Below are 27,294 nucleotides of genomic sequence, written 5' to 3' on the forward strand. Positions count from 1 at the left end.
GTAGGCAAAAAATTATTGTGTGCCAGGCAGATAGTGCTTTAGCCGGGTTACCTCACTTAAACCTTATCTCCGCGCTGTGCCTGCTCTCTGGCCAAAGACGTTGAAGCGCAGCAGAAACTGCATGCGTTCATTCACGCATCCACATTCCATCTGCTCGTCAGAGGCGCATGCGACTTACTTGCTGGCTGTGCTTGTGAACTGCCTGTCCATCCTGCCAGAACGTGCACAGGTTTCTGTTCACTACTGAGCCCAGAAGCCACTGAAAAGGATGGGCATGGTTGCACACACCTGTCATGCCAGCGCTCAGGAGGCTGAGGCCGGAGGAGCCCTGCAAGTTTGAGACCAGCCCGGGCTACCAAGTGAGTTCAAGACCACCTGAACTGCACAGCGAGACCCTGACTCAAAGAGGCAAAACAAAATAAAGGAAAAAGTCGCGGAAAAGGCTCAGGACAGCATCCTGGGGTGCTAAGTTTTAGTTTGGGACCACAGGACAGAAGAGTTGGGTTCTGCTTGGACCACTAACATGCTGTGTGGTCCTAGATAGGAAGCTGCCAGCGAAGCCTGGGGTGCCCAGAGAGGCCTCCCCCCTCGTTCTTACCTGCTGCTCGGGGTTCACAGGCTGCTGGGGGTGGGGAGCGCCTGGGCCTGACCAATGGCTGCAGGCGGCCAAGAAGCACCCAGCCTGCACCTGCAGGGCCATACCTGGTGCTGACCTGTCAGTGTCCCCATGTGCAGAGCTCCCTCCACTGATGCCTGGGCCTCTGATCTCATGGGGAGAAATTGCAAGCCTGTCTCCCTCATCACACTACAAGCTCCAGGGCGGGTTCCTCATCTCTGCATCCCTAGCCAGACTCCAGGCCTGGCATATAGGAAGTCCTGATAAGCATGTACTGAATGCATCTTAGCTGAGTGCAGGAGGGGATGCATGTGTCTGAGCCTCAGCTCCTTCACCTGTAACTCAAGGCTAGGAACAGTCCTGACCCAACAGGGCTGGTGGATTAAGTGAGAGAATTGAGTAACACATCATGTGCAGGCCACACAGTAGGTAGTCATAAAACTGCCCCCCCCCCCAGTTCTTTATGTTGCTTTCGTGGCTGGAGGCAAACTGAACATTTCATAAGCCCTGGAAAGGCAATTTAATGAGTTCCTTGTCCTCCATCATGCTATCAGATTATGGGATATATCTATGCCTATATCTATCTAGCTATCTATATCTTACATAACTATTACAGAGATTTTTTTATTAGGCCCACTTTACAGAGGAGAAAACTGAGGCATGGGATATAAAATACATTTCTTATTTAAAATGCACTACACTGCTTAGGAACATATCCCTAACACTTTCAACTGTGCCTGGCATACCATACATATTTTTTTAATGAATTAATTGAGCACCTCCTATGTGCTGGGCACTGTGGCAAGCTCCCAAATCACTTGGCAGGTACATAGCACAGCCAGGACTCAAGCCCAAGCCTATCTGACTCACCGGACTGATGCATCCTTCCATGAGGCTACAGGAAGACCATCTGAGGGTCCCAAGGCCTTTCAGCCCCTGGGTGTGGGCAGGACCCAGTCCGGGCATAATCATGAGCAGGTGGGCATCTCCTCCCTCCCCAGGCACCAGGCCTGGCCACCCAGTTCAGCATCCTGGTTACCTAGGAAACTTCTCCTATCCTGATCCAGAGCCCCAGGCTGCTGATTGCCTCTTGAGGTGACGTCATGGGCAGGAGGGCCCTGAACTGTGCCAGGAAGCCACATGCAGCTTCCCTTTCCTAGCCTCAGCCTCCCCAACTGTCACACAAAGACCAGGATCAACCTACCCCAGTAGGGATGGCACGGCAGTAAATTATGTCGCCTGCCTGAAGGACTCCATGGTACATCACAAGTGATCTCCATGTGGCAGTTTCCACCAGGGACGTGTTCAGAAGCTGCTGGCTCCTCCCCCAAGCTTCCCAGAACCCCCCACTTGCTCCCTATGCCTGAGCTCCACCCACAGATGGCCTTCCTGGGGTGACCATGGCCAGTGCCTCTGCCATCTCTGTAAGAGGAGCCCATTGTGCAGGTGTAGGTCATCAAATCAACAGCAGACCCTGGTGACAACAGAACTGCGGTGTGCAGAACTCCTGGGGTCCTGTGAAAGAGCTGCGGAGCCTACACGAGCCCACTGTTCAGTCCATGTAAACCTGACTCCTCCAGTCCTCACGAGCAGCCAGGTTTCCCTGTCCCATGTGTCGAGCACCAGACCTGGTAAAGACTTGTTCCTTGTCATGATTTCTAGCTCCAAATAGCAAAAGAAACCAAAGCTGAGCCAGGGACACTAAGAGCTGAAAGCCGGCAATACCGAAGTCCGTCAAGACCACGAACACCAGTGCTGCCCGAGTCTCCTGGGCCCTGGATCCAAGGCCGACTGGGGCCAGGCATGCAAGTTTGGATACAACCAGGGTCCATGCCAGCCCCTCACAAATGGACAGGTGGCCCCTGGAGCTTGCAGCAGGATCCTGAGAAATATTCCCTCATCCTTACCTCCAGGCAGGGTGTGGATCCATTTGGGGGGGTGTAGCTGATGTCATCACCTGTCTGGGCACTAAGCCCTAAGTGCCTTGTGCCCTGCCCGGGATGGGACCCACTAAGCCATCTAGCATCCAACCACTCACTCACCTTCAGCCAGCTGTCCTGGGCCCGGGTGACCTCTGGACCTTTCCAGCTGTTGTTAGGACAGCAGCTACCCTGGCTTCCTGGTGGGAGACACCACCAAGCCCTTCTCCCACTCTGCCAGGCGTGTCACCCCTGCAGCTCGGCCGTAGCTCCAGAGAGCCAGGAATCTGGCCTTCTCTCTGGGGCCTCCCGACGCACGTATTTAACATTGGTGACTAAGCTCATGCAATTAGGTGGCCTAAAGAGCCAGGGTCTCTAGTTCTCACTTATGATTCTGTAACCTTTTAAATCTGAGATTTCAGGAGTCTGAGTCTCTAGAGGATTCGAATCAGACACGAAGGTAAGCCCACCTCTCAGACTGTGTGTTGATGTGTGAAGGTGGCCAGCAGACCTCCAGAGTGGGTGCTACCATCACCCCCATGTGCCCCTGTCCCCTCCCCGCTGGCCTCTCACTTGGGGAAGCTGCCACCGATGAGGATCCGGCCCAGGGGGTACTCCGTGTCGCCCACTGTCACGGGCGGGCTGACATCAAGGTTGCCGAAGGAATCTAGGCTGGAGGCGCCAGACAAGAGGAGCTTCCGGGTCACGTAGCCAAAGTCAGGGCCCTAGGGAAGGACCAGCAAGATCCCGGCCCAGGCAGGAGGGGTCAGTTAGGGCAGGCAGGGTGACTCCAGAAGAGGACTCCGCTCCCTGGCTCACCACACCTGGAAAACACCTGGAGCCCCTCTCCCACATCGCCCTGCCCTCTGGACAGCCTGCAGTGTAAATTTAAGCCCCAACCCCAGAGACAGCTGGGGACCCTCCGGAAATGAAGCGGCTTGTGTTTGAAGAACCCGTGACCAAAGAGGAAATCCAAGCAGAAGTTAGGACACCGATGGATGGGAAGGGTAATAAAAATACAGCACAGGAAAAGTGGAGGGGCCTGACAGGAGTAAGAAGAGGGGACACGGAGGCCCGAACACAGGCATTAGGAGAAAGGAAGGATACAGTTGCAGCCTCCATTTCAAGCCAGAAAATAGCAACAAGCTAAACACAAAGAAAGGAGATAGAAGCAGCAGCGGCCGGAGCAGGAGTCAGTGAAACATCCCCAGGAATCTGCCCGCCAAGCCTGGTCCCCACCCCACTGCCCCTGGTTGATGCACTCACCCTGCAGGGTTCACTGTCACCTGACCCTTCCAGGCTGGGGTGAACGTCCCCGCTCTGTGTAACCCCGGGCTCTAGGACTTCCCTGTCGTGGGGTCCCAGCTCCCATGGGGGTCAGAAATAGGCACAGACAGTGCCCACCTTGAAAGGCGGTGTAGCTTAGTGGTGAGTGCAGGGGCTGCAGAGGGAGCCTGCCCGCTTTGGCACAGTGAGGCCACCGCAGACTCACTGCACGGCCTGGACATCCCTGAACCTCAGTTTCCTCAACCGTATGACCATACGTATTAGTAATTGCACAGAAGACCCCAGGGAAATCTAGGGGTCAGTGCCTGGAGCTCAGTGTCCGATGGCAGCTGCCACCTCCCCAGCCTTGTGCATAGGAGGCAGTACAGTGCCCGGCACAAGGTAGGTGTTCAGGAAACATTTGCTGTCTGAAGACAGATGCCAGCCCTTAAAAACAAAAGCTGTGAGGGCTCATTAAGCATGCATATCCACCCCTACCCACCCAAAAAAAGCAGTTTGACCTCCTCTATAATTTCTTGCTGGGAACAGGTCCCTTACCTAGGACTTTGCTGTTCTGCCCCTCCCAGAAGAGGGGAGGGGCCATGGGACAGTTTGCTTATTTGCATAAAATTTGCATCTAGTTTGCAACCCCTGCCACTCATCTGCTGACTCCCACTGCTGGCCCTCTGCCTCCTGTGCCCTTCTATCTTCGCCATGTCTGTCCTGTACCACACACCAGGATCTTCTTATAGGGGAAATCCCTCAGGCCTCTGTTCCGGGGGGAGTCAAAAACCACAGGGAAGGATTTGTGAGGGACCTCGATGTAGCCAAACTCCATCTCGTCCTGCAGGGAGAAGAAAAAGCTGCAGGATGGTTGACAGCATGGGGGGGTGCCGCACTAGGTGCACCAGGCCCCCCAAGACCTGGGGGTGGGCAGCAGGGAGGCCCCAGGACCCCCCCCCAGGAGAGGGCTGGGTCCCTGGCTCCTTACAGCGGCTGAAGCAGTGGTACCCCATGCCCAAGCTTCACTGTAGGACAGGGTCCTTTCGGCAGAGTCCTTTTGGCACCCACCTGGATCCAGCGGTCATTGCGGTTCTCCACCCGGGGGCAGATGACCAGCTTGCAGTTGGCTTTCAGTGCCAGGTAAGCCATGTCGTCCAGAAACTTCTCGTTGGAGCCATGTGCATCTGTGACACTGCAAAAGACACAGAAGGAGTGTGATGATGACCTCTAGCCATGACCTTGAGTCAGGCTGCTGGGCCCCGTGTAGCCCCTGGGATACAGAGCTTCAGGTACAGTCCCTGTCTTAAGAGAGGCTCACAGGCTGATGGACAGTGGACAGCTGGGGGTCCCAGCTATCTGTGACCCGTGTCCAGTGCAGGCAGTAAGGACAGGTGGTCAGGGGTGGCTGTGGAGGTGACCTGGGGCTGCATCTTCCAGGGAGGAGAGGACCTCAGCAAGGGTCAGGGTGGGGACAGAGAGGAGCCTGCAGGAGTAGGGGGGCTTCCTTGTCAATACCCGCAAGCACCTAGGCCTGGCGGGCAGAACCAGCCTGCCTGGCTGTGTCCTTTGCTAACTTCCATTTCTGCCCTGCTCAGACCCAGCCCTTTCCGTGGGTCTGACCTCTGACACTGAAGGCACCTTAGCACCAGGTGGTGGCTTTACCCTGGTGGGCCCTGGAAGTAGGGTCCCTGTCTCCAGCAGGCATTGGGATAGCCTGGTCAGAAGGAACTGAGCCTCCCATGGCCCATAGCAGCCTGAGCTGGGCCTGGCCCCGCTGCCTGGACCAAATCTAATGTGCTCTGGGCTGTGTGGCAGGACCGAGGTGGGGGACAAGATGGTGAAGCTTGAGCCTGTGGCCCTGGCCAGAACCTAGCTGCTCAGGGCAGGGCCCCTGGACCACCTGCTGCTGTCCTGTGCCCAGCTGTGCTCTGCAGCCACCCCAGGGTCGCCTTACCAAGCTGGTGACAGGGCCAGAGGCAGGGATGGGGCTCACCTGCACACGTATAGCTCTATGGGCGGCTGGGTGTTGGGGGTCATGATCCAAGGTGCCACACGGAAGGTCACAGTGTCTGTGAAGAGAAGCACCTCGGGCAGGGGCTGGGGAGAAAGGGGCACTCAGTGGCTTTATGGGGACCGCAGCCCACCAGATGGATGGGGCCCCCAAGCCCCTCGCCACCATGCCCCGCACCAGCACTGGCCTACCGCTGTATCCATCAGGCTGACGCTGAGGGAGACCAGCCCTGGGAATTCAGTGTCCGGAAAGGCGAGGCCCTCGGCACAGAATCTGATCTCCCGCTCCCCTGGCTGCCGCTCCACCTGGTAGGACGGGTGCCTGGGCCCGAGCACCTGCTTGTAGTCAGAGATGGAAGTTCCGCCTAGGGAAAACCACAGTCAGGACCTTGCTGGGACCGACTGGGGGAAGAGGGGGAACCCACCAAGGCCAATGACACAGCCACCGTCGGGAACGCAGGGCTAGAGTCGCCTTTTCGGTTAGGGCTACTTGGGTTTCTCTCCAAGTCTTTTCATTGGCTCAGTGGCTCAACCTCTCTGTGCCTCAGTTCCTTCTACCTAGAATGGGCTAAGGTAAACTTTAAACTGCATAAAGAACAAAGAGCACCCGGTGCTGAAGGTGAAAACACACCCAACTGCCTCTCCGTGGATGAAGATAAACAAAGTGTATGAGGTGTGGTGCTCCTCTGAGATGGAACACTATTCAACCCCAGAAGTGAGGGAGTCGCTGGGCCTGGAGGTACATACCTGGGAGGCAAAGGCAGGAGGATCCCAGGGTGGAGCCCAGCCTGGGCAATGTAGCGGATGGGGTGGTGGGGACCAGAGAAAGGTGGGACAGCACCAAGAGTGCTGCCTGCACAGTTGTCAAAGAGGAGGTGCTGTGGCCCCAAGACACCTGGTTGGAAACCTACTTCCCCCAAACCCAAATGGTTAACAAGCCAGTGAGCTTGTTCACCTGAGCCTCAGTTTCCCTCCCTGTAAAATGGGACTAGAGGTCAGGCACGGTGGCACACGCCTGTAATCCCAGCACTCAAGAGGCTGAGGCAGAGCGGTCGCTGTGAGTTCAAGGCCAGGCTGAGCTACATAGTGAGACCTTGTGCCAAAAAAAAAGGGGGGGGACCAGAGGCTGAGCCCACTGTGGGAGCCCAAAATGCAGACAGAGAAGCTGTTAGCAGGCTTCTGTGACAGTCTGGGGGACAGTGGGAGGAACAGGGCCAACGGGATCGGAGGGAGGATGGAGGAGGGGACCGAAGAGGCTCCCCAGCCACTCACCCTGAGCACAGAAGACCCGCACCCTCCTGGAGTCAGGCAAGGACACGCTCAGGATCAGCTCGTGTCTGTCAAAGAGCTCATCAGGGCCGTCGCAGGTCAGCACGATGGGGGACATGTCCTGCAGGTCTGGGGGAGCGGCCCCCTTGAGGCAACCTTCCCGCACCCCTCCAGCAGGACCCCCTCTCCACCCTGGCACCTCTGTCACTACCATCCAGGGACACCGGCTGGCTGCTGTACAGATCAGGCTGCCCAGGCCCGCGGCTGTCCTTGTCGCAGTTCACCAGCAAAATGGCCCCGTGGCCCTCGGGGCCCCAGCGCCAGGTTTTCTGCAGCAAATCAAGAACGTCTGAGGTCAGTGGGACCAAGGGGTGGCAGGAAGGGGCGCTGTGTGTAGCCTGGGCTGCTTGCTGGGCTGGCTGGGGGACTTTGGTGTTCTGGGTTTACCTAGATTTAAAGCTGGGTCCTACGCTTGACGACTGGAGCCCTCAGGGGGGTGCTAGACCCACAGTCACCCCAGCCTTGTCTGATGAACAGCATGCATGGCCCCCATGGCAGCTCTGCCCTCCTCGTCTATAAAGCTTTGTGACCCAAGCTGCTTTTCTAGGGTGCTTCCTTTCTACCTCTCCCAGGCCATCTTCCAGGTACTTCTTTGGGATAAAGCCCCAAGCCCACCCCCCACCACATTGTCCTCTTCCCTTTTCATGTTCTAACTGGGGCTGACTACACTCATCTCTACCAGAAAGAGCTCATTCAGTTGCTCAACAACATTGCATGAAGTGCCCACCCTGTTTAAGGGGTCCAAACACAGTTCCCCAAGCGGAAAAGACAGATTCCAATCCAGTCAGCACGGGAGAGACCAGAGGGGGGCGCTGTCTTCCCACAGCCACAGAGGTGTGGGCTAACGTGGACTTGTGTCACAGTGACAACAGCTGTGAGAGATCCCTGGGCGGTCAGAGAGCCTCACCTTGTCCCCTCGGCGCCTTTTCACCTTGCCTGTGCGGCTGGCATCAACATCGAGAGAAATATCTAGAAAGGGTTAGGAAGCAGCCACTGTCCTCGTAGCCCTCCCATCCAGGGCAGGCAAGCTCCGCCCCCTCTCTGCCCCCCGCTGAGGCCCAGGAGTGCAGCCCTGGGGACTGTCTCTAACCAAGGAGGGACACAGGCCTTTGGCTCTAGAATGATTTGCCGTTGCTGGTAGCCCTGAACCCTGGCCACTGGGGGTAGCCAGGTCCCACAGCCGGGTGCTGTCATGCTTGAAGTGGCCTGCCCAGGGCTTTCTAACTGACAGGCCACGTGGCTTCCACAATGTCACACTGGGTCCTGCAGGTCCCGTCTGGGCCCAGGGAGACTGGTACTGGAGACCTTAGTCAGTAGCAAGAAACTTTCCAGGCTCTTGCAGCCCCAGCCATTGTGTTCCCGTGGCACCCTCACTCCACCACACCTCTCTACCAGTCACCTGTGCAGAGTCTAGGGACAGGACATACCCACGGCAGTCAGGTAGAGCACACTGTGGCCCAAGGGATCCTCTTCCTGCTGCTTGAAATATGACACCTTCACCTGTGGGAATGAAGTCAGCCCTGAGCTCACAGGGCAAGGTCACTCCCCAGAGAGGGCAGCTGCAGGGAAGGGGCACTTAGTCTGCGGCCCTGCTTGGTGGCAGGGGATGCCCGGCTTCCTCAGATGGAAGCTGGTGCTACCCTGGCCCTGAGCTAGTTGGAGGAGCCAGGAGGCCTGGCAGGATGGGTGATGGGACAAGTGGGGCCACTGAGTATGGGGTACGGTCTTAAGGGGACAGTATCCACAGGAGGATGGGAGGCACATGCGCAGGGGCACAGAGAGAGGTGTGTGGTTGTGGGGCATGGCCCTGTATACGCCGGGGAGGGGGCTTCTTCTGGGGCCTGAGTATGGGCAAACTGCAGCATCAACCAGGGCTCTCCTGAATTGGAGGGGAGACCCAGAGCCTCAGATCTCTGTGGGATCCCGTGTGCCCTTGTGTGTCAGTAGGTGCAGGGGGGAGGGGATCCTGTGGATTAGGGTGCCTGTGGAGATGTTGTGTGGTATGGATGTGGAGGTGATGCAGGCATGGGAAGCTATGGGGGCTCACACCATTGGTCAGGGTCGTATAGGGGAGACCCAGCCCCTCACCATGAGGGAATAGCTCTTACCTTGAGGTCATTTAATTCCTTACTGGCTGTGTCCACGGATATGACCACATCCACGTTGGCATCCAGAGGCCAGTGGGCTTTGCCTGTGGGTTCTGCCACTCGTCTGGAATCATAGTCCATTAAGACCTCCACCTTAGAGCTTGCAGAGACCCTGAAGGTCTTGGCACCCCTAGGCACATCTCTGGCAGAGAAGGAAGAGGAAGAGAGCCAGGGCTCAGGGGGGCAGCCGCAGTGGGGCGACAGGCCAGGCTACTCCTTAACAACTGCCTGAGAGGCGCCCACCCCCAAGTCTCTCTTGGCTTCAGCCACTCTGAGCTTCCTATCGGCCCCCAAAGATGCAGGCTATGTAGCCTCAGGGCCTTTGTACGGATGTTTCCTTTACAGAGGAGGCTGTTCCTCAGTTTCCCCAGAGCTCACCACCTCAAACTTTAGGGCTCTGATTAAACATCTCCTTCTCAAGCAGGCCCCACCATGCCACTCAGCACCTGTCTTCTCCCCTCAGCCTTTCCCTTGTCCTGTCCGTTGTCTCTCACTAGCTCAGATCCACCAGGACAGGGAGTCTTGCTCGCTGCTGTCTCCTCAGGACTTACACAGGGCCTGATCTACACTCTGTGCATTAATAAATGAATGGGGTTGTACTTCCTTACCCCCTGCAGGGGTCTCAGGTCTGTCTGCCCTGTATAAGGTAGAGCCCTTGACTGGCAGTGTCCAGTGCACCCTCTCCCTGACCCGATACAACTTCATCCACCAGGCACCCCAGAGCTCTGGGCTCCAGGGGAGACCAAGAGGCTCCTGTCTGCCTGGGCCCCAGCTGCTAGGCCTCTGTCCCACTCCTCTTGAAGCCAGCTGCTGCCACCACAGCAGGGGAGGAGGCACTCCATAGATGCAGGCTACAGGGCACCAAACCCTAGCAACAGGGCCTTGGGGTGGCATCTTGCCCTTCAGACCCCCAGTACACGTGAAGCTTCTGTGCCAGGCTCCAGGTGGTTTGGGGGCTCCAGGGGGAGTCCACACCTGGAAGAGAGTCTGCTATACATGTCAGGGTTTGCATATCAAGGCTCTCCACTGTCACCCACACGTCCCTCCAAAGGGTCAGCACCAAGGTCAGGTCCATTTACAGACTTCTGCTTGACTACAAAGATGCCACTGGAGGGGTCCTTTTATACTGTCCCCTCAATCCCCCCAAAACCTACACAGATACTAAATCCTCTGGAGAAGCCATACCACAGCCCAGCCAAGCAAGTGTTGTTATCCCACTCCCCTGCCTGCACCCCTCAGACATCAGCTCCCTGTTACCCTGCCAAAGGCGCCAAGCCTCCGCCCCACTGCGGCTGTGGCCCTGGGACACTGAACCGGCTCCACCTGCTCATCCTGACTTCCTTTCACGCACCACTCCCAACTAATAGTACCCATACTTGTTCCAATCTCACCTTTCCCCTGGTGGAGGCCTAGCTTAGTTCCCACCATGGTCCCCCCAGCACCTGCTCCCATGTGCCGCTGTGGCTGTCCTGTGTTTGTGGTCTCTGAATCCCCAAGGCCCGACACTGTTCCAGGAAACCATTCCACACTCCACGGCTCAGACTCGTAGTGATCCTTGTTTTCAGCCTCTGCACCTCTGGGATTACAGATGTGCGCCACCACTCCCGTTCCTGGGAGTGGGCCCAGGGGCAGGCCGGCGCACCATGCAATAGATAGGAGGGATTGAACTCTGGTCCCTGTGCTTGCCTATGCAGGTGCTTAGCCCGCTGAACTATCTCCCCAGCCCTCACGCCTGCCCTCCTGATGAGAGATGAGCTTGCCCAAGACGAGGCCTCTGCCCAGTTCTGCCTTTCTCCATATTCTGCACCCAGTAGGCAGATGTGCTATAATCGCCAGGGGTCCTAAACCCAGGGCTCCCTTCACCACCCACCCCATCTCTTTGGCGCCCTCTCCAGGAGCACTCTGTGGATGTGTGTTCCTGCAGTCCCTGTGGCTTCTGAAATCTTCCTCCAGTCAAGCTTCCCTCCCTACCCTGCCACTGAAATTGCTCTGTAAGCAAACCCAGGGGTCCTTGGGCATCTTGGGCTTGTTGATCAGCAGAGACCCTTGGTTCAGCTAATCATCTGTCCTCTTCCTTCTCAAAACACGTCTCCATCCGGCCACGGGGATGTGACACACTGCTTATTCTTCTCTTTCCCCCGGCCGCTTCTCCGTGTGCTCTGCTGTTCCCGCTCATGGCTCCAACCCCTGAACTCCAAGCAGAGATGAGCTAGTGATGTCCGCTCACTGGCCCTCAGTGAAGGGGAAATGTGCGTATGTATCTATTAGAAATTTTGTGGATCTAAGTGATGTGTATCACAGTGTACAGGTGATAATGTTATATATGTTGCTCTTTGTTATAAAATGTGTCATAAATTCCACATAGCTCACTCATTGCCACTGTAGCCAACTGTGGTTGTACTGGGGGTAGTTGGATAATTACTTAGCAAGTGCGTTGCATCCCAATGTACTAATTTTTCTCCCAATCCACTTAATATCACTACATCTGTCTTATTTTTTTTTTAATTTTTTATTTATGTGTGTGTGTGTGTGTGTGTGTGTGTGTGGCCAGCTCAGCCCACCAGGGGGCAGGGCTGGCTGGCATGTGCTGGGGAATTGAACCGCAGTCCCTGTGCTTTGCTAAGCTTGTTCTAAGTAGGTGCTTTAGACCACTGAGCCATCTCACCAGCCCCTACATCTGTCTTGTGACATGCATGCAGGGTCATATTTCTGCTGCTATTCACAAGTAAAGTGAAAAAAGCGTGCCCAGTGTCACTCCCTCAGTGCCTTCTTTGCAGAATCATAACGGGGGAGGGGGAGGAAGCCATCTTTGTGTGTGTGTGTGTGTGTGTGTGTGTGTGCGCTAACCCCAATGCAATGGTTGTAGACCAATACACATTTAAGGTTCATTTGCATCAATGTTTCCCAATCATTTACTCAAGGCTGGACAATCAACAAGCTTTTCTTGTCTTTTTTTTTTTGGTGGAACTAGGGATTGAACTCAGACCCCTGCACTTGCCAGGGAAACACTTATTCTACTGAGCCATCTCCCTAGCCACCCACCCTTCACAGCTTTTGTGGCTTAAATGATTCCACTCTGCAGGGCTTGGAGTTCCCAGCCCCAAAGCCACTGAACTGAGTTTGGGGGAATGTGTGTGGGAAAGAACTACTCCACCATGCATAAATAATGGTAGGATGCAGTAAGACAATTAGGAAGTGTTTTCAGTGCTTAGTGTCTTTGTCTTAAAAGTCCAGATGGTCCCCTACTTATTTATGATGGTTTAGCTTAAGCTTTCCCAACTTTACAAGGGCTGATAATGTCCCCATCCAGTGTTCTGTGTTTTGCTTTCAGAGTGGTAGCCACAACACAGGACACTCAGCTCCTAATAAAGCAGGCATGGTTAGCTGACAGTAGCCCCAGGAAAGGTTTTGAGCGTGTTTAAGAGAGGCTGGGCTCCGTAGGGGAGGAGTACTCGATGCATTGCTTTGGATGGGTTTGTCAAGACCTAACCCCTAATTCTCTGGGTCAGGAACCCTTCTGTGTACCTCCAAGCCACCTTTTGCTCCCCCAGGATCACTACCAGATCCTCATGGGCCACACCAGGTCTGCGGTCTGCTGTGCTGAGCATTCTGCTCACAGAGCCCTGCAGTACACCTGGTCCTCCACTTCCTTCTCAGAGAGGTCACTAGTGACACCCCGAACCCGTGCTGCCTGTCCCCAGCTTCATGCCAGCCCACGGCCTCCTCACTTATTCATCGATCACACTCCCCCTTGAGAGCACAGCGACTTCTGCCGCTTTCTCTCCAGGACACTGAGTCATCTCAGGACACAACGAACGCATTACAGACAGGGACAGTGGTGTTGTCGGGAGCAGAGGGAGGGGTGGCGGAGTGGGGCTGGAACCCAGTTTGCCTGGCTCCAGAGCCCGCCCCATGCATCCCGAGGGAAAACGGATCTGAAAGGTCACCCAGGGAGTGGCAGAAGGGTTTAAAGCTTGTGGGAGCCCTCGCTCCACCCCCAATGGTTGCCACCGCCAGACAGGCCAGTCTCCATCTCTGGGCAAAAGTTGATGCCTCTAAGTTAAATCCCTGGAGACACAACCCCCTATTTGGAGACTTTGTTGAAATAATAATAGTGAAAGAAGAGGAAAGTAAAGACACGACACAATTCCCCAGCCTCTTACAGTATAGATTTGGCCCCTTCACCCCAAAGGCGCTTAGTGCCTCGCACCTCCTTTGCTTTGCCAATGGGAGAGGGGTGGAGCCCGGAGACAGTCTACCAGGCTCCACCCTGGAACTGGGCGGGGCCTGATGTAGCTCCGCCCACCTAAGGCTCAGGAGCCTGCATGTCCCAGCAGGGAGAGGAAGGACAGGCTGTGTTTCCCAGTGGGACCTGAGCGAGTCAGGTTCTGTGTGGTGGGCCCTTTGCTGCCTCATATCCTCATTCCTTTGGCGACCTACCCGGCCCTGCCTGCACTCGGCAAAGGTGCTGGCACCAGGTCCACATTCTGGGTCTCCAGGTCGGTGGGTGAAGCCACTGATTAAGTGACAGACAGGTGCAGGGGAGGGGAGTCAGCCCCTACTGCTATCAACCGATGCTCCTGGGTCCCTCTGCACCACTCCCTGTCTTCTTTGGGGGTTGTCTCATGGTAAGGTCCCCAGGCGTGGGGTGCAGTCCTGGCTGTCCCCAAACTCAGGATGAAGGGCAGTGGCAGATGTAAAAGTGCCCCTAAAAGAATAGTACCCTAATCCTGATCACAGAGGTGTCCTCATCCCTCTGTCACCTGTGTTAACAGCAGCATTGAGCACCCGCCTGCCCTTTCAAGGACCTCCTCCTGAGGGGCTCCTGAGGGCTGTGTGGAGCGTGGGCTCCAATCTGCTTGCTCGACTGCTCTGGGCCTCCCTGCCCTCTGTGAAGTGGATATAATAAAAAGCCCTCTTGGGGAGGGATCCAGTAGAGGATGGTTTCAAGCATAGCCTTTACCAGGGTCACACAGTGTCACCATTACTGTGCGTCTTCCCAGAGCCCCAGTGGCCCACCCACTCCTACCAGAACCCCTCTTTCTTCCCCACTGCCCTGGAGCGGGCTTCCCTTTGAGCCTTCACAGTGACCCATGGCACCCAGGCCTGAATCTAGACTGACTCACATTGCCCTGGTTCCCGCCCTTACAGAGCTTCAAAAGTCAGTTCTTAAAGAATCTCCTAAAGGTGGCCAAGGGCGGGGCAGATGGTAAGATCAGCATAATCCCAGGCCTGACTGCCTTGGCAAGGTGCGTGCCCGCCTCTGGTTGTGGCACAGGGTGGCATGCCCCCCAGGTACTACCTGCTACGCACCAGGCACGCACCTGGCTTTCGACATCCACAGTCTCACTTGTCCTCCCAGGAAGGTGTTACTGTCCCCATTTCTCAGATGAAGACATTTTCTCAAGTGGGTTAAGTAACTTTCCTCTGGTCCCACAGCTGGCAGAGGGGACAGGGAACAGAGGGTCTGTCTTCTTTCATGGGCTTCCCTAACCAATATCCTGTGTGTCCTGAAAGTACCCCATCGGGCCAGAGAGGAGAAATGGCCAGCAGGACATAGGAAGGAAACAGAAAAAAGTCAGAATATGTAGCACAAGCTCCTCAATTCAGTTCCTTGGGAGGGACCTGGGGAGACCTGACCCAGGGTGGGGACCCACAGGTAGAAAGCCACTTTTCTGTGTGTGTGGGGACCTGGGACCAAGGTGCCCTTGGGGGCTGTCAGAGCCCTGTGCCACAGGTAGGCACTGCCCCTGCTGGGGCAGAGCAATGCAGAACCGGATGACTGGGCTGAGGCACACACCAGGCCCCCGGGCTGTGCCAACACCTGGGTGTCCTGGACTTGAAGGTTCATGGGCTGATCCCAGAAGAGACAGCACAGCAGAGCCTGGCAGGTCCCTCTGGTGCAGCCAGCTCCACAGGTGGCCAGGCCAGAAGCAGGCAACGAGGCGGGCAGCCCCACAGCACTGTCATCCCACCCCCCATCCAGTGTGCCATCCTGGGCACCAGGCCTGGAGGGAGGAAAGGCCACCAGCCCAGCCTCTGGGAAGCCCACGCGGTCCAGAGTCCTTACTCCATCTCTGGTTCCACCCAGGCAGGTACATTATTATTTTCCCCCCTACTTTACAGAGCAGAACTAAAATGCAGACAGTGGTCTCCGAGGGCCACAGTGGCAGAGCTGGGGTTTGACCTGGAAGCTCATCCACTGTCCTGTCCCCCTGGCCACCCCTACACACCAACCCAGCAAAGTCCCATTTGATGGGCTCTCTTGGGCTTGGGCTCACAGAACTGGGAATCAGGCAGATCTGAGTTCTAATCTGAGTCCCAGCATTTGTGTGCTGTGTGACTTCAGAAAAGCCTCTCAACCTCTCTGCGTCTCTTTGGCTGCTAAGTGGGGGTCCAAGTTGTCACTGGCTGATGTTTTCTCAGAAGTATTGCATCACACAGGATATGGTTGTGTGCCAATCAATGCCAATCAATTGATCATGAGATGCCAATCAATCGATCATGAGATGCCAATCAATTGATCATGAGTGCTTTGTGCACTGCCACTTCTCAAAGTCACACCCAGAGAGCCCAGGAGAAGGGCCCAGCTGGCCAGGCCTTCCTTCCAATGAACCCTGCCCACCCAAGCATGGGGCCCAAGGGGACAGCTGTCCCTCGCTGGCCTTCCCAGCAGAGTCAGAGAGGGGCTAGAGACCAGGACCTCCTGAGAGAAATGACCACAAGTTTAGAGCCAGCTGTATGAATGAATCACTTCTCGCCTCCCCAGAGCACACCTGTGTTCTGTGGATTATGAAATTCCTCATCTGTGGGGAAAATAAAGGTGCCGGCTTCACAGGTACAAACAATAGGTGATGTCATCCCCACCTAGCGTGGGAGAAAACAGGTTCAGAGAGGTTAAGTGACTGGCCCAAGGTCACACAGCCTGCACGGACCAGCCTGATCCCAACCCAAGGTCACGACCACGAGTTATCCTTCCTGCTCGCAGCAACCCTCACGTTGGCTGTCGTGGAACTCTGTCGGGGGTGCCTCTCTGGGAAAGCCTGCCTTCCTCCTCCCTGGGGACCAAATGCCCCAGCCTATGATTTATTTTGCCCAGAAAATTTGATGCCAGGCAGGCTTAGCCCACTGCTGCCCTGTGTGCCCACTTCACCCAGCACAGGCCAGAGACCCAGAGTTATGGTTGAGGGGATAAGGACAGGGCCCACAGCAGGGTCATGACTGTGACCAGGACTGTGGCGACAAGAACAGGGAGGTGCTTGCTAGCAGGGCTGCAGGTGGCCCTGACTCTTGCGCACAGGGACTAAGGTCTCTGCTCTGGGGCCACTATGAGTGGAAGCGCAGTCTCCTCAGCACCGGCCCAGGGTCCTGGGCACCCTGGAGTGGGGGCCTTTGGGACCGGCCTTTTCTGCTCCCAGCTAGGGCTCCCCCAGGGCCGTGTGGCTTTGCAGTTCCTCACAGCCTCCTCTCTAGGAGGGAAGACTTGACAGAGATGTGTGGCCCCAGAGAAGAGTGAGAGTGGCGGAGGGGACAGGATCGGAGGAGGCTGCAGGCCCCTCCTAGCACCTGGACTGTCCTACTAGGGGCCAAAGAGCTGTCTGGCTGATCAGGGAATCTGGTTCAAAAAGGATGGGAAGGGGCTGGGACTAGGGCCACAGGAGGAGGGGGTGGCAAAATGAAGGGATACCCACAGACTGGCATGGGAAGCCACAGGGAAGCAGGGGCATCCTGTGGCATCGAGGTGCCAACTTCTGAGCCCCTGCCTGGTGCCCGTATCTTCTATCCCGAGAACACCCAGATTCAACACCCGGGGGCCTTGTGCAGGTGGAAGCCGAGGTGTTCCCATCCAGCCTCCTGCTGTCCAGGAGCCCTCAAACTTTGGCTGGGAACAGGGCTGCCAAATGTAGATGACCTTCTGACCACAGGATGGAGCAAGGGGAAAGGGTGTCCCAGCCTGGCGCCAAGGCTGCTCGGTCTGTCACTCACTGGGAATTAGGAATTAGTGTCAGCACCAGTCCTGTAATTCCTATAATTATCTCCAGAGGAGCCCAATTAAGGGTCATCATTGTAGCTCTGCATGCAAATCGCTCATTTACTCCATGTAAACAGTAGGGAAGCGCTGTACATCTCTGCTGTGCCGTTCTCAGTTTGTAAAAAACAGGGGGGCCCTGGGAGACTTGAGTAGGGCCCCCTGGCACCCCGTCCCTGTGTTCCCCATCTTCACCACTCTCCACGCTGGAGTCTGTTGTGTCTTAGTGTTTTTTTCAGGCTGAGAAAGACCTGGGAGAGACGCAGGAGGAAGACGTAGCACCTGCCCTGCCAGCCCCCTCTTCCCCGAAGAGCAAATATTCATCACAGCTTCCAGCCTTGAGCCCTGAATCAGGGCTCTGAACAGGTGGGGGGGGGCATGCAAGACCAGCAATGGATTTCCCATGGTGCTCAGCCCTGCTTTATTGACCTGAGCCTCTGGGGGCCACTTGAAGTACCCCAGGAAGAACAGAGTCATCCAGGACAATCTAACAAAATCCAGGGTTCCTGGAGGATGTCAACGTCCTCAATTTGACCACTGGTACCATAAAAAATAAAATAAAATAATAATAATAATAAAAGGTGGCCATGTTTTGGGGCCAGGGAGATGGCTCAGTAGAATAAGCGCTTGGCAAGCACAAGGGCCTGAGTTCAATCCCTGGTTCCACCAAAAAAAAAAAAAAAAAAAAAAAAAAAATATCCAGGGAGCCAGAGTGGAGGGCTTGCCCACTGGAGAGAGAGGCCCAGGGTGGAGAGCTAGCCCACTGGGAGAAGGAATGGGGTAGTGAGGTAGCCAGTGAAAGAAGCACTGGGGGGTGTTGAGGACTCAGGATGGGGAGTTAGCCCATTGGAGAGGCTCAGAGTGGGGAGCTAGCCCATTGGGGTATAGGGTCAGAGTGATGGGAGTAGAATCTGTAGCATACACTGAATCAGGGGAGCCCCAAGTCTTCCTTAGGCTGGGTTACCTCCGGCCGCACAATTATCCCAAACACAAATATCTCTCCAAATCACCAGGCCATGTGGCCCCCAGGGGGTGAGTCACTTCCTGTGATGTTAACTCATGCACCTGTCTCCCAGAAGGCGCAGGGTCCAGGCAGCTCAGGGGACCTGCACACCCCTTTGGGCCGCTTCCCTGCTCCTACCAGCAAGGCCAATTAGAAACCCCTTGCTCGGCTTCGGTTGGAGCCAGGCACCTGGCAAACGGGTGGGGGTGCCCTGAGTTCATCGGCCATCACCGAGCAGAGCCATCGCTTCAGGCTCCTCGGAGCCTGCCCAGCTCCTGGTCCTGTGTCCATGAAGCACACCCCTCACCAGCAGGGGGCGGCTCCCAAGCGCTGCAGAGTAAACCCCAGCTCTGGCTGCGGACTCAGGCAGAGAACCGCCGCTGCACTGCCACCACACAAGCTGCTTCCTGAGTCCTCAACTGGCCCGGGGGCTCTGCAAGGTGCTGAGGACTTTGGTGTCCATGAGGGAGATTTGCACAGTGACCTCTGTGCTCCTAACACACACGCCCTGCCCTGTCCTTGTCCCCTGCCATTTCCGAGGAGTGATATAGAAAGAACAGACCTGCAGGAGAGGAACCCGGGACAGCCCTGAGCCCTCAGAGCTGGGAGAACGTCCCTTGCCAGGGCACCCATCACCAACAGGCCCTATACATGTGTAATCTCTCTTCTTGCCCAGATCCCTTAAGGTCGGCGCTATTACTCCCCACTTTCCACAGGCAGAAACAGGCTCAGAGAAGGGCAGCAGCTTGCCCAAGGCCACACAGCCTGGCATGCACAATGAAAAGGTGAATCAGTCCAACTCCAGAGCCTGGGGCTTTACCGCCACGCTGAGCCACAAAGGGGACCCAGCTCATCTCTTAGGGATCAGAAGTACAGCCCAGAGGGCCACGGACTTGGCAGTGAGCCAGTGACGGAACTCAAACCAGAACTGAGATTTCCTAGCTCCCCATCAGAGCTGTGGGCTTCAGCCAGCCACATGGCAAAGGGCCTGAGATCCTCAAAGTACGTTCCAGAAACTACCACAGTCTTGGACGAGAGCAGGACCTGGAATCAGGCAAGTGGGACCCCGAGGACACTTACTCTGTGCTGGGTGATAATATAGGATCCCCAGGTACAGTTTGGGATGTCTGCTTACACTGCCCCTAGCTTCGGTCTCCAGCACCACATGTGTGCGCACACACACACACACACACACACACACACTATTTATTTTGTCTGAAATTCAAGCTTTACTAGGCATTCTGTATTTTCACTCACTAAATCTGATGGTGCTGGGTCACAAGGGCAGGAGAAAACCACATCTCCTCTGGCCAGATAGCCCTGATACTGCCTTAGAGTCCCGGTCTGGCCCTGAGGCCTGAGCTTCCTGGCTTTCCGTCCCCGTGAAGGTCCCAGGGGAGGAAGGGGAAGGCACCTGTGGCCGAGGCTCAGCCTGAGGCCAGGTGAACAGCTGGGCTCAGCCCTCACCAGGCTTGGCAAGTACAGGGGCTGAGAGCCAAGAGGGCGATGGGAGCTCCAGTCCCACTGGGCACAGGCCCCCCAGAGCTTCATGGAGGGGACCCCCCACCTCGGGCCTGCATCTGCAGAGGGTCCAGCCTATCTAGTTCAACAGGAATGGAATCCATAATGGGTCAAGTCTAGCTCCCTTAGTGGCCAGGTGAGGACACTGAGGCGGAGCCAAGTTCCCCAAGTTCCCATCTAGACAGAGCCAGGGCAGGAAGACTTGGGCCAACAGGAGAAGCTGCTGTCGTGGCCGCCCTCCTCCCGTGTTGTCAGGACCACAGCTCTCACCATTTCCACATCTCCGCCACCACCGTGGTCTTGGGCCAAGCCCAAGTGTCTGGCCCAGCTCCAGGCTCACTTCTTAGATTAAGTCATTGAGTCTTCCCTCGGCCTCTCCCTCCTGATTCCAGTCACCCCAGTTCCCCTGTCCAGGTGCCAGGATCAAGCTGGCATGCACCACAGAGAGATGAAGAGTTGGTGAGAGATGGAGGAATGGAAGGGAGCCCGTGTGCTCATCTCACCTCGAACAGGTCGCCCCACTGCTGCGCACAAGTTCCCTGCAGATGTCAGGACACAGTCCAGCATCCAATGCCTGACGCTGGCTTCTTACAGTCACAGAATTAAACCCTGAGGCTGGGCCCTTCCTCGTCCAGGGGCTGGAGGCCCGTGTGCTAGCCCCAGTGCTCAGGAGCCGGAGTCTGGGACACCAAGTCCCTTCCTCCTGCTCCACAGCCAGCTCTGCCTTCTCTGCTATCCAACAGCCTCCTACCACGTCCTCGGCCTCCAACAAGCCCAACTGGTTCCTGGCACAGAACCCCAGCACCTCAGGTCCCCCGTTAGAGTGCAGCCCTCTGCAGCCAGCCGGGCACTTCCTGTGACTCTCACCTGTGGACGTTCACCAGCATCTCAGTGCCCACCACACACACTGCATAGGTAGGCTTCTTCAGGGACAGCGACACGGCTCTCCTTGGGGCCATCCTGTCCCTGCTCCCCACCTCCAAGGACAGCTCCAGCACCCAGTGGCTGCACGCCTCAACTCCTCAGCTCCTCTCGGGCACCCGGGCACCAGGAGGGAGTGTGAGTCCTGACGGGCTGGTGCGCTTCTCCTCCCTTTTAATTTCCCCCTGCAACCTGGTCAGCCTGCCTGAGCCTCCTCCCCACCTCCTGGCTCCACGCCCAGCCCTCCTCTTTCCTGGGCTGTCAATCCTGGAGGCTGAGGGAGGAGGCTCTCTAGCCTCTCTGGCAAGTGGAAGAGGGGGCTTCCCTGGGGGCCCAGGGTGGAGCCTGGCTCCCCAGCTGCCCCACCCCACATGTAGCATTGCTGCTGCCCACCGACTCTGGCTGGTGGAACCCACACCAACGCAGTTAGCATTTCTGAGGGCTGACTATGTGCCCCATGCCAGCTAAGCAGTTGACAGATCATATCTCCTAAGCTGAGGTCAGGTGGCACATAAAGCACTGTGGAGCCAGGTGGGAAATACAAAAATGACACTTATTTGATTACTGTTGATTTTGAAGTTCATTGTGGAGTGATTTTTCTTACTGCCAACACATCTGAATGCTGCAAAGGTCATGGCACCTAGAGGCACCAGGTTTATCCATGGATAGAGCAAAATGACACCAGGTGGCTCTTCCAGCTCACCTTCCCCAGCCCCAATTAACTAGGACCTGAGTTATGTTATTTAATATCATTTCTTGACAAAAACCCATCCCTTTCATAGGGAATGTAGTAGGGAGTGTGAAAAGTGGGTTCCTAAATGACACATGAGCATGTTTCCACCAGAGAAGACTGGATGGATGGATGGATGGATGGATGGATGGATGGATGGATGGATGGATGGGAGAGTGGGTGGATGAACAGATGGGAGAGTGGGTGGATGGGAGAATGGATGAATGGGAGAGTGGATAGATGGATGGATATGTGGATGGATGGATGGATGGATGGATGGATGGATGGATGGGAGAGTAGATAGATGGATGGATGGATAGGTGGATGGATGGATGGAAGAGTGAGTGGATGGATGGATGGATGGATGGATGGGAGAGTGGGTGGATGAATGGATGGGAGAGGGGAGGATGGGAGAGTGGATGTATATATATATATATAGGTGGGTGGAAGAATGGATGGATGGGTGGATGGGTGGGTGGATGGATGGGTGGGTGGATGGGTGGATAGATGGGCTGATGGGAAAGTGGAAGGCAGGCAGCAGGTGGGTTGGTTCATAAAGAACTGTCTTCAGAGATGATGACAGGCATGCCTGGGTTCAAATCCTGGCTCTGCTTCTTACAACCACCAATGGGCATCAAGTTATGTAGGCCCCAAGACTCAGTTTCCCCATGTATAAGATGGCAGCTGTAACGGTAGGACCTGTTGCATTGGGTCAGTGTGGAGAAGACACAAGTGTTGCATGAGAGGCTTAGCACAAAGCCTTCCAGGAGTGCTGGCAACTATCACTCATGTCCTCACTTGACATCTGAGAGAATGGCCTCGGGCCACACTGCTCATAAGTGATAGGCCCTTCACAGGGTCCACCTGACTCACTGCACTGTGACTGTAGGTGCAGAGGTGGCAGAAATCAGCCTTCATGCACACCCTTGACCAGCCAGAGAGGAAGGAATGTGACCAGGAGGAGCTCAGAATGTTGGACTGAGGAGCGTCAGTTCCTTTCTCAGAGCCACAGGTTCTGAGCCAGTGCTGTGGGCTTTGTAGGATTTCATTCACTCATCTCACAAGAGTTTGTTGGGCATCATCTACTATGTGCCAGAGACCCAGCAAAAGAAACTCTGACCCCTGCCCTGATGACCTTGACATTCCAGGGGGAGATGCCTAAACACATAAGTGAATAAGCAAAGTTCACTGGGTAAAGTGTGTGTGCTGTTGGTCAGTGCCAAGAGGTCCTGCAGTCTTCCAGGTGTGGAGGATGGTGCCGCAGTCCCAGGGGTGACAGCAAAGCGGTGAGAGGTGGCTGAGTTATGCACATCCCTGAAGACAGAGCTGATATTTGCTAAGGGATTGGATGTACAGGGTAGGGGGTGGGAATCAAGGATGACTGGAGCCTTTGGGGCCTGAGCGACAAGAGTAGGGTCATCAGAGAGATGGAGACCTTGGTCTCTGGACAGGAGCCTGGTCATTCTCTGTTGGGTTCGCCAACCACCAGTGGACCATGAGACGCTGGAGTGGAGGCAGGAAGCTGCAGGTGATGGGTCCCCTCCATCCTGAGCATCAGAGTGTCAGAATCACAGGACATGCCTCCTCTGCCATGCCATCCTCTCATATCCAGATCTCCTTGTTCAGGTCTGGGAGACAGCAAGGTCAGAGCCATAGAAAAGGGGCCCACCTACCTCCTGGAGGAGCAGGGGCCCACACTCCCTGCCTCCAAGAACCTCTTACCTACTTAAGAAATGGGCAAAATGGAATTGGCATAAACACTAATTTGATGAATTTTTATTTTGCAACTCTGTCTGGGATGATCTGATTGCAGGTGTTGTTCATCTGTAAAATGTGTTATACATGAAGGCACAGGGCTAGGTCTAGGCTTAGACTAGAGACACAGAGGAAGGCAAAACAGTCTTTCAGGGTGGCTCTTCCACCAGCTATACCTGAACCCAACTAGCAGGACCTGAGGCACTGTGTTTAACAACATTTATTGAATGAACCTGTCCACTTCGCCGGTAATATAATGGGGAGTATAGAGTAGGTACCTAGAGAGCACAAGGGCATGCTCCATTAGAGAAGGAAGGTTGGATGGATGGATGGATGGATGGATGGATGGATGGATGGATGGATGGAAGGAAGGAAGGATAGATGGATGGATGGATGGATGGATGGATGGATGGATGGATAGATGGAAGGATGGACAGACAGACAGACAGGTGGGAAAGAGGGAGGAAGGCATGCTAGTGTCTTTGAAACTGATGCTGATGGTGCTGCTGGCAATGCTGTGGGCCCCATGCTGTTAGCCAGGTTGGTGATCCAGCAGGCACAGGTGAGGCCCTTGTCATGTGCCAGCACATGGAAGCCCCCTCCACGCATTCTCTTGCCTAATCTTCACAGCGGTACTGAGTGACAAATACCAACTCAGCCTGGAATCCCAAGTTCAAAGAGCCCACCCCATGAGGGGGGCGTAGGGGCCCCATCTTGGTGTCCCCAAAGCTGTATTCTCAGGGCTGGAAGGAAAAGGAAGAGAGCCAGGAGGGTCACAGAGGAGCGAGAGGGAGGCCAGAAGGGTTCCTGCATCTTGCCTTCACAGATCAAGGAACTAAGCCACAGAGAAATTAAGTTTTGTCACTCCCACAGAAATTGTTCCAGGCATTGTCGGTACCAGGTTGTCTTGATCCCAAGTGGGCTCCCAGTTGTCAGCAAGATCCTGGAGAGGTAGAATACCTTATGCTCTTCACCGTCTTCCTCATGCCTCTGTGTATTGTTTCAATAGTTGTCATGAGCAAATAGTATTTGCACTCTGGGAGGAAATTACAAGCAACTTCATGATTCTCCCTTTGAGAAAAATAAGAATTTCCTCCTCTCACCCTCACACCCGCACCCCCTGGGGCCCTCTCTGTCTCTCTTCCGTTCCCTTTCAGACCTGAGAATATTTCCTTGCAGACACCAGGACCTGCCTGGGCCCCTGCCCTGCCCGCAGCTCACACAGGCACATCCTGTACACACACCTGTGGTCTCTTTGAACTCGGCACTCCAGGCCTGACGGGTCTGACCTGAGGGAAGCGGGGTGAGGGAGCCCTGTGATGTCACTGCCCCCTTCGCTCTGGCAGGCCTGTCCCTGTCAGCTGGACAGGCCACCCATTTGGAGAACACCTCCTAGCTGCTGTGGAATTGCAGGACTCTCAGATGACTGCAGGACATTCTTGAACAACCCAGGGAGGTGACAGCAGGGAGGGTGTCTGGTCTTGGCCTCATTTTCCTCAGCAATGTGGGGAACACTTATCATTACACACCAGCCAGGGGACACAACAGTGACAGACGAGACAGCCAAGCCGTCTTCCCAGAGCAGCAAGGAGCCAGAGACCATGCCGAGAGGACGGAGCCTCCATGGCACAGGGAGGAGGAGGAAGACGTGAAGGTGACAGGGCATGGGTGATAAAGGAAGGTCTTGCCAAGGAAGGACTTGCCAGATCTGATGGTGAGCCCTCAGGACTCTTCCAATCTCAGGGAGTCAGAGTACCCAGAGTTCACTGGGTACTCCCAGACCCCAGTTTCCTGCTCATACGTGGGCAGGGAACTAGATCAGTTTCTTAACTAGATGCCGTCAGGGGCAGGAAGCAGCGCACATGTGTAGAGCTGCCAGGTGTGAGACAGTAGGGGGTGACAACTGGGGCCAAGAGGATGCACAGTACTTTGTCTAACCAAAAGCCAGGATCCCTTATAGAACAAAGCACTAGGGGTGCTCTTGGACCAATCTGGCCCTCAGGCCATTCCTCTGAGACCTCAGCCTTGACCGGCTGGTGAGCAGGACCATGGAGGGAAGAACTCTGTCTGGGGAGGTCACTGGGTCCCCAAGAGGATCAGAAACCTAAGCAATGGGGAACTTCACACCTGCACAGGCATGGAAGACCCCTGCTGTGACTGATCAGAGTGGTTCCTGCTGCTCTGTAGCTGCTGACACCATCTGTGCCCCCCTTCAAGCACATAGCCCTTGCGTCAACTTACCTAACATAACCTGAAAGAAGGTAGAGGGATCACAGAGTCCAGTTCTCTAGACCCCAGTCATGTGCCTTTCTCCACTCCAAGCACCCCTGGCCGCCCTCAAGGTAGTTCTACCTGCTCCCCAACTTTGGGCTGGAAAGGCCCCCTGAGACTACTAGGCCATACGTCATTGTCTAGCTGGGTGAACCAAGGCTTAGAGGAGGTACAATGATTTGCCCAAGGTGACACAGTGACGTCACAGGAAGCCAAGTGGATCCAAAGTTTTCCTTCCTTCTTTCCTTCCTTCCTTCTTTCCCTTGTTCATTCATTCATTGGTGTATTCATCAAACATCTATTGGGTAGGACCGGGGAGATAGCTCGGTGGTATAAGTGCTTCCCTGGCAAGCGCAAGGGCCTGAGTTCAATCCCTGGTTCCGCAAAAAAATAAAATAAAATAAAATAAAAGCATCTATTGGGCACTTGTATATTGTTGCCGTCCTAGAGGCCAGACTTGAGATCAGTGCTGCGTGATCTAGCTTCTTACATTGACTTCCTCCAGTGGGGTCCTCCAGGTAACTCCAAGCCTGTTCTGTTGCCCCTAGTACCCAAGACTGGATCCTAGGCCTCTTGGCAGGTTGGGGCGGGGGCTCGTGGTTCTGACTCAGCCACAAGAGAGCAAGGCTAGGTGCCCAGGGCTGTGGCTGTGGTGGCAGGATTTGGGTCACCAGACTCCTTCCACATGGTCCCCTCAGACCCGAAATCCAGACGCAGCTCTCTGCTGAGCGTGTGGAATCATGAACTCCCTCTAAGGTCTGCGGACATCTGAGGAGCCTCGGGGCAGCGTCAGCAGTGCTAATGACACCGTTGGCAGGGCCGGGCCCGCATGGCGCAGGCACATGAGCTCTGCCTCGAGGGCTTGGGGTCACGCGAGTCACCCACAGTGGCCGCCTCAGAGGCCTCCCGGCCCAGCAGCCCTGCCCCGTCCTCACCTGACTTCCTCACCTCAGCACTCACGCTGCCTCCACCCCAGCTGCCCAGCAAACCCCAAGCCAGAGAGCCAGGCCACCATCTTAGTTCCCCATCCTGCACCCCTAAAACTCAACTAGCCTTCTTCCTGGGCTGTCAGCTCCAACTCACAAGCTCCTCTTGGCCCACCCTTGCCCTGCACCCCACCTTCAATAACTCCACTCTCCCCAGCTCCCACCGACCCTCAGCAGGGACCTCAGCGCTCCTGCGCCGGAGGCAGAAACCTCCATGTGAACCGCACACTAGCCAAGCCATTTCCTACAGGAGGCTTCCTCAGCTCCCGGAGGCCCATGAGAAGGCCGGGGGCCACATGGGGAAGGAGAGACTTTTGGGCCAGTCCCAGGCCTCCCTGGCTGGGCTGCCCCATAGGTTTCAGACAGGACCCCGGGCATTTGATGGAACTTTTCTGGGATTCCTAATCAAAACCCTGCAGACTACTAATCTATAAAATCTAGAAACTAAAAAAGTAACATGGGTTAAAAGTACCTGGGATACAGCTGGTGCTCGAGAAATGGAAACTGAGCCTGGGGTGCAAGGCCCCCAAGAACAAGTCCTTGGCGGCCCCAACTCCTGCCCTGTGCTCAAGCCCTTCCCTGACTGATGTTTCTCTTCTGGGGCTCACTGCCAGACCAGGGGCCTCTGAATGTCTGCCCACTGCCAGCCTGGCTGCTGCCACCCTCCTCCCCCACCTCCTCCCATCCCCCAGCACCTGCTCGCAGGAGCACTTGGCACGGCCACTTCTACATGGCATCACACCTCATACCCTGACTAAAAGGATCTGAAATGGCCTACAGAAAGAAAG

The 27,294-nt window shown here is 55.6% G+C and overlaps 1 protein-coding gene across 1 annotated transcript in view; it reads right to left on the reverse strand.

Annotated features, from left to right (window-relative positions):
* Padi1 (peptidyl arginine deiminase 1) overlaps positions 1 to 20,802 on the reverse strand; it is a 28,839-nt gene extending 8,037 nt beyond the window's left edge. Inside the window, exons 1-11 of the mRNA XM_004637684.2 lie at positions 20,711 to 20,802; positions 9,252 to 9,432; positions 8,571 to 8,643; positions 8,051 to 8,112; positions 7,295 to 7,412; positions 7,087 to 7,212; positions 6,007 to 6,179; positions 5,798 to 5,901; positions 4,873 to 4,996; positions 4,538 to 4,645; positions 3,109 to 3,260 (exon numbers count right to left, since the gene is read on the reverse strand). Coding sequence (XP_004637741.1) covers positions 3,109 to 3,260; positions 4,538 to 4,645; positions 4,873 to 4,996; positions 5,798 to 5,901; positions 6,007 to 6,179; positions 7,087 to 7,212; positions 7,295 to 7,412; positions 8,051 to 8,112; positions 8,571 to 8,643; positions 9,252 to 9,432; positions 20,711 to 20,802 — 1,313 coding nt within the window. The remainder of the gene's footprint in view (positions 1 to 3,108; positions 3,261 to 4,537; positions 4,646 to 4,872; positions 4,997 to 5,797; positions 5,902 to 6,006; positions 6,180 to 7,086; positions 7,213 to 7,294; positions 7,413 to 8,050; positions 8,113 to 8,570; positions 8,644 to 9,251; positions 9,433 to 20,710) is intronic.
* Positions 20,803 to 27,294: the final 6,492 nt, after the last annotated feature.

The sequence above is a fragment of the Octodon degus genome, unplaced genomic scaffold (genome assembly GCF_000260255.1).
Source record: "Octodon degus isolate 3935 unplaced genomic scaffold, OctDeg1.0 scaffold00092, whole genome shotgun sequence".
Lineage (NCBI taxonomy): Eukaryota > Metazoa > Chordata > Mammalia > Rodentia > Octodontidae > Octodon > Octodon degus.